Source organism: Piliocolobus tephrosceles, chromosome 1 (genome assembly GCF_002776525.5).
Source record: "Piliocolobus tephrosceles isolate RC106 chromosome 1, ASM277652v3, whole genome shotgun sequence".
NCBI classification, from domain to species: Eukaryota; Metazoa; Chordata; class Mammalia; order Primates; family Cercopithecidae; genus Piliocolobus; species Piliocolobus tephrosceles.
In genome coordinates, this window is record NC_045434.1 from 136212287 (window position 1) to 136224497 (window position 12211).

Consider the following 12211-nt stretch of genomic DNA (forward strand, 5'->3'; position numbering starts at 1 on the left):
ATTGAGCAAAATGTTTACCAAATAAATAATATATACTATATGATTCTAGGGAGGTCTGTATGTATTATTCAGAAAGCAATCAACTATTTTTTAAAGGTAAATCAGTATATTCAGTAAATATGTCTGTAAATGGAGTAAAAACACTTAATGCTTTTTTATTCTCTTAGAGAATTATGAATAAAAACTTCTAATTTCTTTTCTATATTCATCTTCAGTCTCTATTTACCCATATAGTTTTTGGTCCTTACAAGAATGCACCAGGTTCACACAAAAAAACTAAAGTGTTGTGGGGTGATGGAGTTCAAAGTACAAGAAAGTAACAGCATTGTTTTTATCACATCTCAGAATGAGCCTCACATTTTAGAATAAATAGAGAAAATAAGAGTTTACATTTTTAAATACTCATTTTAGGCCATAATATGTTCTGGTTTTTGTTTTTGAGGGAGAAGAAGGACCAATTGGACCCTTTGGGGAACTGGGGCCACGAGTAGGTATCGTATAAATAATTTTCCATAAGTGGTTTTCTTGAAAATAGCTGTTCTATAAATGTTTTTAACGTCATAATATTTTACATTATAGTGAAGGACAAAAATGAAAACAAACTATAGTCATAAAATGCCCCAAAATAAAACAGGCCAATAACTGGAAGTCTCAAAGATAGTTTGAATGATGTTATACCTACTATGTAGTTGCTTGCTATTTCGGTGGTCTATAGACTTAGTAATTTGTGCAAATTGTTTATAAATTTCTTGAAATGTAATAGGAAGCTAAATACTTTAGCCATTTTAGTAATATTCTGAGATTTCCTGTTTTCTAAATGTGTTAGTAAAATTACGGAAGGCTAATAAGATGTATTTTCTGCCAATGTTTTTGTCAGATAATACCATGGGTAATATGTGAATTGTTTTCAAGTTCTAGAAATGAATTATTTAAAAATTTCTGGTATACATGACCAAAGTTTACCTTATGAAATAATTAAGTTATATGTGTTACATTTATTTTAAGAGGCATTAGACTCATATGAAATACATCTCATTTCTTTTATTGACAACATCATAAAGTACTGGTTCTTCTTTTTTCCTTTTTTTTTTTTTTTTTTTTTTTTGAGATGGAGTCTCATTCTGTCATCCAAGCTGGAGTGTAGTGGCGTGATCTCAACTCACTGCAACCTCCACCTCCTGGGTTCAAGCAAATCTCCTGCCTCAGCCTCCTGAGTAGCTAGGATTACAGGCGTGTGCCACCATACCCTGCTACATTTTGTATTTTTAGTAGAGATGGGGTTTCACCATGTTGGCAAGGCTGGTCTTGAACTCCTGGCCTCAGGTGATCTGCCCACCTGGCCTCTCAAAGTGCTGGAATTACAGGAGTGAGCCACCATGTCTGGCCAAAGTACTGGTTCTTAAAATGCTTTTACATTTAAAAAGACTGTAATTATTTCTTTCACATTTTTACCTTACTATCACATATATTGCTACTATCCCATTGGGGGTAAAAAAGAGTTTTCATTTTATTTTTTGTAAGAATTATGTAACAGAAAAACTAGAATTTGAGCCCAATAAAATTGATCTTATTTAAAATTTACTTCCTTTGAAAACAGGAGAACCATATTCACCTCTGGTCTACACAGTCTTAATATTAATAATTACTGTTGTTGCTATTTGTTGAATATCAGTTTGGGGCCTAATATTGCTATAAGTATATGAATCATCTTTAATACTGAAAACAACTCTGCAAGATATCATTCCTATTTTTAGATTTGAAAATAAGGTTTTTATATTACGTGTTCAAGTATAACACGATCAAATCAAAATCAATACAATATGATAGAATTTAAGTAGGACAAGAAGTTATGATTCTGTTACTGATACTCTGAATCGCTTGATTTCAAAGACTTTGAAAATGTGCTGATACCAGATTCCAGTGAGATTCTTTCCATAATGTAAATATGTATGACTCTATCTTAATATCCTACACAGTGCTTGAAATAGTATTATTAAAGATAAAAGGAATGTCACATTAAGGCTCTTACCAAGCAGTGGAAATAAAAATAGAAATGGTTTTGTAAATATCAGAAAAAATATAGTAATTCAGGTTCTTAACTCTATTTCTTGTTCTGTGTGTCTAACTTAGTTAGAGAACAATTGATATTTAATAATAATAGGATGGTTTTCAGTTCTTTGCTTTTTGCTTGTTAGGAAATTATTCGATAATTTTGAGCAGGCAAAAGCAAAAATTAGAATGTTTTGACTTCTACTCTAATAAGACTAGAAGTCTTAAATACAATTGTAAGTGGCTAAATCTTTTATGTGTAGTAAAAACAGAATGTGAGCCAGAGGGTTGTTCTGTTCCACTTTAAGAAGAAAAAATATGAGCATGTCTTAATTGACAACAGCAATAAAATCCAATATAGCAGGGGTCCCCAACCCCCAGGCCATGGACTGGGCATGAGCATTACCACTTGTATTAGTCAAGGTTCTCTAGAGGGACGGAACTAATAGGATGTATGAAAAGGGAGTTTATTAAGTATTAACTTACATGATCACAAGGTCCCACAATAGGCTGTCTGCAAGCTGAGGAGCAAGAAGGACCAGTCTGAGTCCCAAAACTAAAGAACTTGGAGCCCAATGATGGAAGGCAGAGAAACATCCAGCATGGGAGAAAGATGCAGGCTGGGAGGCTAGGGCAGTCTCTCCTTTTCACATGTTTCTGCCTGCTTTATATTTGCTGGCAGTTTATTAGATTGTGCCCACCAGATTAAGGGTGGATCTGCCTTCCCCAGCTCACTGACTCAAATGTTAATCTCTTTTGGCAGCACCCTCACAGACACACCCAGGATCAATACTTCATATCCTTCAATCCAGTCAAGTTGACACTCAGTATTGACCATCTAACTGCCTGAGCTTCACCTCCTGTCAGATGAGCAGCAGCATTAGATTCTCATAGGAGCGGAAATGCTGTTGTGAACTGTGCAAGCAAGGGATCTAAGTTGTGTGATCTTTATGAGAATCTAATGCCTGATGATCTTCTGAGGTGGACCAGTTTCATCCTGAAACCATACCCTGCCACCTCATCTGTGGACATGCTCTCCCCCACTGATTTTATCTTCTATTCTTTTCAGCTACTCACAGCTACAGTCATATCCTTTAGTTTGTCATTACCAGTGATAGCAACCTCTCATTTTCAATTTTAAACTTCTCATTTCCCAACCACCATCTTTCTTGCTAATACATTCTCTCTTATTATCCAATGTAATAAACCCAATAGGAATGTCAGTGCATTGACTCTGCTGCTTTTCCATTGTGTCTTGTCTCCTTTATGATCACAAATTCCTCATCTTGCTTAAAACATTATAATTATGCCTTTGATTACATTCTGAATTCTGTCTTCAAACCTATTTATTCTCTTGCTTTTCTAAATTATTACTTTATACTTTGTTTCTTCAAACTCCGTTCAGTTCTCTCTCATCCTTATTCTTAGCCTTTGCCTTGCATCCTACTTCCCTGAGAAGATTTAAGTAACCAGAAGAGAACTTACAGTTTTCTGCCATTTCATGTACCCACCTTCTTCTATCTATACTCTGCTTTCTTTCCTGTTGTTGTTGATGAGCAGGCCATTTTTCAAGCTAAGGAAAACTTCCACTTGTTTACTGCATACTCTGTCCTCTTGACTACTCAAGATAATTGGTCCAACAGTTCTCTCTGTCTCTGCTATATTTTCTCTTCTCTACACAAAATCATTCCTATCAGCATATAAAGCTGCTGCTATTCTTCTAGCTTAAAAACAAAACCAAAACTTTTTTGGTCTCAGTTTCCCTTCCAGGTGTTACCCTATTTTTGTCTTTCCCTTTTCAGTAAAATGCCTCAAAAGTGTTGTCTATACATGCTCTTTCAGGTTTTTCTCTTCCCTCTATCTGCTTAAACCACATTTGTTCCCACCACTACAATACAAATAATCTGATCAATATGATCAGTGGTTTCTGTATTGCTGGATCCAATTGTCATTTCTCAATCCTCAGAGTCCTCTTATTACTCAATACTTCTATTCTTCAGAATTTGACAAGATCACTCTCTCCTCCTAGAAACAATTTCTTTACTTCCATTATTTTCCTCCTAACTTTCTGGCACAAATTAAATATTTTTCTAATTTCTTCAAATTCTAAGTTTTGGAATACCCCAAAGCTTGGCCTGTGGATGTCTCATTTCTATCTATACTCACTGGCTAAATGAGGTCATCCAGCCTAGGGCTTTAAATACCATCAAAATGCTGGTGGTTTCCAAGATTATTTCTTCTTATCAGATCTTTCTACCTGTTAAATTCTGGATTTGTATAAATAACTACCACAAGATCTCTCCATTTAGATGTCTAACAAGCATATCAAACTAAAATGTCCAAAACTTAGCTTCTTATTTACTCTCCAAACCTGTTTTCAGTCTTCATCATTTCATTTGGTCTGCTACTCTTACATTAAAATCCTGAGATTCATTTTTGACTCTTCTCTTTCTCCCGCATTTCACACGTGACCCGCCAGCAGTTCCTGGAAGCTCTACCTTCATATTATATCCAGAATCTTACCACTCTGCTACCACCCTGATTCACACTCGCATCATCTCTCACTTGGATTATTGTACTAGACTCTTATTCGGACTCTTTTCTTCTACCCTGGAATCAAAGTGATCCTGTTAAAACTTAGATCTTATTAGTTTTCTCCTTAAACCTTGTCTAAGGCTTCCTGTCTCACTCAGATAAAAGTCAAAGTCCTAACTGCAACCTACAAGGCCCTGTGTGACCTGACTTCTCATCCCCCATTTCCTTCTTTGACCTCATCACTTTACTGGTCTTCTTCTCTCAATTCTTCAGCTTCTCCTGGTTTCTCCAACATACTACACACATTCTAGCTGTAGTGCCTGTGCACATGCCCTTTTCCTCGGCCTGGAATACTTTTCCTTCAGATATCCATATAACTTGTCCCTTTCTTTAGGTCTTTACTCAAATGCCACCAAACTGCCAACTCCCCCAGGGAATGGCACTCTCTATGGAAGTTGGTTGAGGGTCAGGGGTCACACTCTTCACAGAACCCTGGGATCTCTCTTCTCTCCCTAGGCCTGGGGAAATAGCTTCACTCCCTCTCTCTCTCTCTCTCTCTCTCATTGTCATCAAAGACAAGTCATTTCTTACCTTTAGACTCTCTGAAAACTAAAGTAAGAATACAAGTAATCTGCAAACAACTTTTTGGTGAGGCCTTCTTTCCTGGAATCTTATGAACACTTTCAATAAAACTCCCACAACAGTTTATATATCCCTTCCTTGCTTGATTTGTTGCCTTTCATATTACTACTACCTAACATACTATGTATTTTACTAATTTTTAACAACGTTGTTATTCTCACTAAAATATAAGCTCTATGAGGGCAGGTGTGTTTAGTGCAATCCTCGATCCTCTGCATCTAGAACTGTTCATGGCACACAGTAGACAGATGGATATTTGTAGAATGAATGATGAATGAATATGATGAAATACATTTATCAAATAATGTTAAAGTGTTTAATTTTATAAGAATAGTCTAAATTTCATATATCTTAGGAAACTTTCAAAAATGAGAATGACTAAACATGTATACTTTCTTCTTTTATTCTGTTCTGTTCTAGGGAAAACCAGGTCAAAAGGGGTATGCTGGTGAACCAGGACCAGATGGCTTAAAGGTAAAGCAACTGAGTTTATTATCAGTTTTAAAATATAATTTTCAGAAACATAAAATTATGACTTTCATACAAATATGAAATGAACACATCAACTTAAAAAGAACTGGTAAGATGTTAAAACTGTTACAAAGAGCAACTAAGAATCTATATCTTTATATCTGTATCTATTTATATGCAGGTTGAGTATCCCCTGTCTGAAATGCATGGAACCAGAAGTGTTTCAGATTTCAGATTTTTTTGGAGTTTTGAAGATTTGTATTATACATGCTTACAAGTTAGGCATCCCAAATCCAAAAATCTGGATTTTTGCTCCAATGAGCATTTTCTTTCAATGTCATGCTGGTACTCAAAAAGTTTCAGATTTTAGAACATTTATTATTTCAGATCTTGGATCTTGGATGCCCAATCTGTGTATCTGTGATTATGTCTGTGTCTATATTCTGTATCTATGTATGTGATTTAATAAAGAAATGTTAGGATAAGATTTGTGGGTTGCATACAGGGCAATAAACCATAACTTCTGGGGTTATCAATTCTACTGGGTAGAAATCTACAAGTTCATATAACTTTAGTAAGTCTGGATCTTTTAATCACTAGTAAACAGTGAGTCTAAGTATATTCACTAGATAATCACTGGGTAACCTTCGTCACTTTATGATATTAAAAAGATGTATCACTCACTATTTACTTTATTTCCAAGGTCTTGGATAATTTTTTTATAACACCAACAAATATTAAGTAATGCAATGGTTTATTACATACAGAATTGAGACCTGAAAGAAACTAGCTTATAAGAATTGGTAAGTTTTGCAAATTTAAAATTTAACTATAAATTGACGTAGTCACAGCATTTTTACTAAGTTTCCTAAAGCTAATTTTTTTTTTTTTATTAAACTCATCCTTTTTATGATGCTGGAACCTAAGGAAAAGCTAAACAATACTTTTCGAGCTTGATAAAGAAAGATGAGCTAAAGCATGTTTTAATGTATCAGTATATATGAAGCTAAAGTTATCCTGGGGCAGAATATGTGTACCTGACTCTTTCTCAAGTTACATACAAAAGTCCTCTGAAAAATAGGTTAGTAGTATTTATAAACAGAAGGCTTAATCAATTCGCCTTTACTGGGATTAACAATTCTCCTTTACTTGACTGCCAAATAGTGCTAGGAAATCCAACTGTGAGCTACCATCCAGTGAAATTGGCAAGAAACGGAATCTTAGTATTTTTATACTTTCTCTCCCTATAATCACACCAAAATCTAGGCGGCTTCTGTGTTACCTAGTAAACAGAGGAAATTTTGTAATGTTCATTCCTTCCTAGCTGTCACTGAAATTTGCATTTCAATACATCATGTAGCTATTAACTGGGACCTGGCACTCCCTCGGGGAGTTGGTTAAGGAACACACTCTTCATAGAACCCTAGATCTGTGTTCTTTTTCTAGGCCTGGGGAAATAGCTTCTCTCTCTCTCTTTCGTTGTTGTCAAAGACAAGTAACTTCTTACCTTCAGACTCTGAAACTAAAGAATGCAAGTAATCTGCAAACAACTTTTGCTTTTTGACTGTTAACACAAACTTCCCTTAAAACTAAGTAGCACAAAGGGTTCATCTTTTTTTTGTTTTTTTTTTTTGTTTTTTTTTTCGAGACGGAGTCTCGCTCTGCCGCCCAGGTTGGAGTGCTGTGGCCGGATCTCAGCTCACTGCAAGCTCCGCCTCCCGGGTTCACGCCATTCTCCTGCCTCAGCCTCCCGAGTAGCTGGGACTACAGGCGACCGCCACCTCGCTCGGCTAATTTTTTGTATTTTTTAGTAGAGACGGGGTTTCACCGTGTTAGCCAGGATGGTCTTGATCTCCTGACCTCGTGATCCGCCCGTCTCGGCCTCCCAAAGTGCTGGGATTACAGGCAAGGGTTCATCTTTTTTGGAATTTAAGAAGGGTAACCTATGGGTAAGGAGGGAAAAATACTAGAAAACTAATAATCCATATATTATTCTTCCATAAATTTTCCATAAATGCTGTCTAATGAGCTGCCTGTTAAAATTAGCTATTAAAACCTACTGCAGTGCTTCACTCTTTACTATTTATCTAAATACATACAGAAACTGAAAAGAAAACTTGTATAGACTTTGAAAGTTTATTTCAGTGATCACTCATGATGAATATTAAGTTTCAGTGCTTAAAATCACCACTATCCAATAGAAATGCAGTATGAACCACAGATACGAGCCACATTAAATAGTGAAAAGAAAGAAATAAAGTTAATTTAGTAGTACATTTTATTTAACTCAAGATATCAAACTATTATATCCTTTAAACATGTAATCAATATTGAAATTATTAATGAGATGTTTTATATTCTTGTTTTGTAGAAAGTCTTTGAAATCTGATGCATTTTCTTATACTTATATCACACTTCAATTGAGACCAGCTATTTCAAATATTCAGTAGCCTCACGTCATTATTGGCTACAATATTGTTCAGTATCTTAATATCTTACTGTTCTACACTGGAATATTATTAATGTTTAGACAGTAGTTGATTAATTTTAGACATAACATATTTAATCTGTTTCTGTACACAAAATGTATATTGCTATTAGAGTATGTCTCTGTGGTACTTTGAACTTAATCCTTTACCGTTCGTTAATCTATACCTTTGCCAATGCCATTCCTCACCACTAAAAATAGCCCTTCCTCATTACCAGTGTTAAGTATCCCATATTTTTCAGGGCCCCACTTACAGTTTCATAATCCATTATTTGAAATCATTAATGTTTGGATTTTTGAAAAGTAACACGTCGCATATAGTATATTTTATTTACCACTACCAGAAGGGTGTGGGACAGCATACCATAATTAGATATATTAATATTTCTGTAGTGAAATGTAAGGATGTTCAGATTAATTGGAATACATCAAGACTATAAATGGCCTTATTCAGAACAAAATAAGCTTTACTGCCAAATCAATCCAAGTTAGGTCTACTTTGCCACCAAATGAGTTGTGAAAAACTCTGAGTTTTCAGAGCTTTATGGACTGCAAACTTTTGTTTCAGAGGTTATGAACATGCGTTACTTCTCCAGTGATGCCAGCTCTAGCTGTTCCAGTTCACAGGGTGCCTGCTCCTAGGACTTCCTTTAGTACTTAACCTGTCACATGTATTGTTCTATTTGAGCAAATAGAACATCCCTGTGGGAAAGACTTTAATTTCATTCTTCTTAATACCTTTCACGTGCTTACTACTCTGCCTTTTACAGAGTACACCTCAATAAAGATTTTATTTTTAAAAATTTTATTTATAAAAGTGATTAAAAGTCACGAACAGGAGAATATTTTTTTAAGAAAATAGATTATTAACTGATACGGTTTGGATTTGTGTCCCTGCCCAACTCTCATGTCAAATTGGAGGAGGGACCTAGTGGGAAGCGATTGGCTCATTGGGGCGGATTTCCATTTTGCTGTTCTTGTGACAGTGAGTGAGTTCTCACGAGATCTGATGGCTTAAACGTGTGTGGCACTTCCCCCTTTGCTCTCACTCTCTCCTGCTCCAACATGTGAAGTTGTGCTTGCTTCCCCTTTACCTTCCACCGTGATTATAAGTTTTCTGAGGCCTCCCAGTCATGCTTGGTGTTAAACCGTGGAACTGTGAGTTAATTAAACCTCTTTTCTTCATAAACTACCGAGTCTCAGGTAGTTCTTTATAGCAGTGTAAGAACAGACGGATACATTACTATTTGAATGAAAATAGAGGGTAGGCCACATTTCATAGAAATACTCTAACAGAGTTTTTTAAAATTTTTATTTTAAGTTCTGGGGTACATGTGCAGGATATGTAGGTTTGTTATATAGGTAAACGTGTGCTAGGCCGGGTGCGGTGGCTCAAGCCTGTAATCCCAGCACTTTGGGAGGCCGAGACGGGCGGATCACGAGGTCAGGAGATCGAGACCATCCTGGCTAACCTGGTGAAACCCCGTCTCTACTAAAAAAATACAAAAACTAGCCGGGCGAGGTGGCGGGCGCCTGTAGTCCCAGCTACTCTGGAGGCTGAGGCAGGAGAATGGCGTAAACCCGGGAGGCGGAGCTTGCAGTGAGCCGAGATCCGGCCACTGCACTCCAGTCCGGGCGACAGAGCAAGACTCCAAAAAAACGTGTGCCATGGTGGTTTGCTGCATCTATAACAAAGTTTTAAGTAACTGAAATTCCCTTTGCCTTTTTCTAGGTTATGACTAGATAATTGCATTAAAAATGAAAGTTGAAACTGTCGTGAATAATCTACCTTGAAAAATAACTGTTTTTGCAACTTTATATTCTTTTTTGACAGGGAGAAGTAGGAGATCAAGGAAATATTGGGAAAATTGGTGAAACAGTAAGCTTATTTTATGCTCTTATTTTTTTAAATCAACTGTAAGCATTTTTAGGAATCATATTAGCCATGATTATGTTCGCTATAATCAAGTTACTCAGAATCAGAGTAATTCTTATCCACTACAAATTTAAACTTACTTGTGATGTTTCTACTGACAAATAAAACCTAATGTACAAGAGAGAAATGAGAGAAAACACAATTGATGATGTTTTCATCCAATATAAACTATATTTGTGACCTCAGAAACATTGTTTCTAATATTTGGCTTTTAATTTTATTCTGATAACTTCAATCTAAATTTGACCTTAACATTTTTCATTAATTTTATTTTTATTATTATTGAATATTATTATTATTATTATTGTTATTAATTTGAGATGGAGTCTTGCTCTGTCGCCCAGGTTGGAGTGCAGTGGCACAATCTCGGCTCACTGCAACCTCTGCCTCCCAGGTTCAAGCGATTCTCCTGCCTCAGCCTTCTGGGATAGCTGGAGTTACAGGTGTGCGCCACAATACACCGGCTAATTTTTGTATTTTTGGTAGAGACAGCGTTTCCCCATGTTGACCAGGCTAATCTCGAACTCCTGACCTCAAGTAGTCCACCTGCTTCAGCTTCCCAAAGTGCTGGGATTACAGGTGTGAGCCACAGCACTCAGCCATTTTTCATTATTAAAAAACTTATTAAATTATATAATAATTTAATAGCTTGAATATAGTTTTTCTTTAGGTTTGAAAAGTTGAGGTAAACTAAGAGATATTGAGCTGGAAAGTATAATTGTGTTCCTCAAATACAGATTGAATTGTTCAAATTATTATTATTGTGGAAGAACAGGCTTCATGTTGTATTTGAATCAGATTTGTTAGAAGTAATTTTATTTTTTATGGTGAAGAAAGCCAGCCAAAATATTCTCTAACAAATGAACTTACTCAGCATATATAAAGTGGAACATTAAATTAACACCAGGAAAGTGAATTTATTTACAGAGTGTGCTAAATTAATTGTCACAAAGTAGATAATTATTTCTTATGACTTAAAAATTTTTTTTTCTATGGGGTTGTTTTATAGGATTAAATAATTAAACAATTATAAATCTTGGTGTTGTGACAAAACAACAAAACATTTCTGAAACTCATTTTTTGTTATTAATTGTTAATAAAAATAGGAAGAGTATCTGTGTAGTCTTAAAAGATCATTGCCATACTTAATTAACCCTGAGTCACTAGAAGGAGAACTTTTTGTTCTTGTTTTTTCTGGGAAAGTTTCAAGGAAGTATTTATATGAATTAGATTATTAAAGGCTTCTCGTCAGATATGATTGTAACTTATATTTCTCTAAGGTTACTCAAATTCTGCCTTTTCTGAGTGACAAATTGCTTAAGAAATATATATAAAGTTGGTATCCAAAGTTAAAATGCTAATGAAGAACATATTTTCTTAAAATAATATCTTACATATTAAACTTCTAAGTGTCATTTACTTAATAGTTTTGGACTAATTCCACCCAGTATAAGAACCCACTGCCGGTACTTTCCAAAGAGCACATGGACTATCTTGGCAGGTAGTAGATTTTTGTCACTGGAGGGAAAATAACATTATGGAACATTTGCTGTGTAGTAGGTATAATGCTAAGTGACATTTCATATTATGGTATTTAATTTAATTCTCAAAGAGCTTTAAAAGATACATTTTGTTATTCTGGTTTTTAAAATTAGGAATCTGGAGCACATTGAGTAACCAGTTCAAAGTTACATAGCTAATAAATTACTGAATTGAGATTTAAACCCAGAGCTCCTAACTCAAAATCCAAATCTCTGCATTATGCCATGCTTGGATGTTTTAACGTTAGTTCGATAGCTATCTTATATAAATGTTGTAGAGAGTCTTTAAGCATGTGATAAGTTATTAGACAAAAAGACCTTCCAACTTCGAGATTCTGTCTTTCTTGTTAAGGATGGCACATGAAGCCTTCTTTAAAAAATTACTGACTATATCAAGTTAATTCAAATATATAAAATGTCTGAAGAATATTTTTGTTTCTCAGTAATTCTGGCTTTCATTTTGCCTTTATAATTTCCAAATCTTAGAAATATAGTTCATCTAATCCAGAGTTCTGTTGCCAAGAAAATTCTTGAGAGATAGGAGAAGAT

The 12211-nt window shown here is 35.2% G+C and overlaps 1 protein-coding gene across 1 annotated transcript in view; it reads left to right on the top strand.

Annotated features, from left to right (window-relative positions):
* The window catches only part of COL24A1 (collagen type XXIV alpha 1 chain), a 391289-nt gene that overhangs the window by 176673 nt on the left and 202405 nt on the right, over window positions 1-12211 (top strand). Inside the window, exons 22-24 of the mRNA XM_023207327.3 lie at window positions 443-487; window positions 5647-5700; window positions 10020-10064. Coding sequence (XP_023063095.2) covers window positions 443-487; window positions 5647-5700; window positions 10020-10064 — 144 coding nt within the window. The remainder of the gene's footprint in view (window positions 1-442; window positions 488-5646; window positions 5701-10019; window positions 10065-12211) is intronic.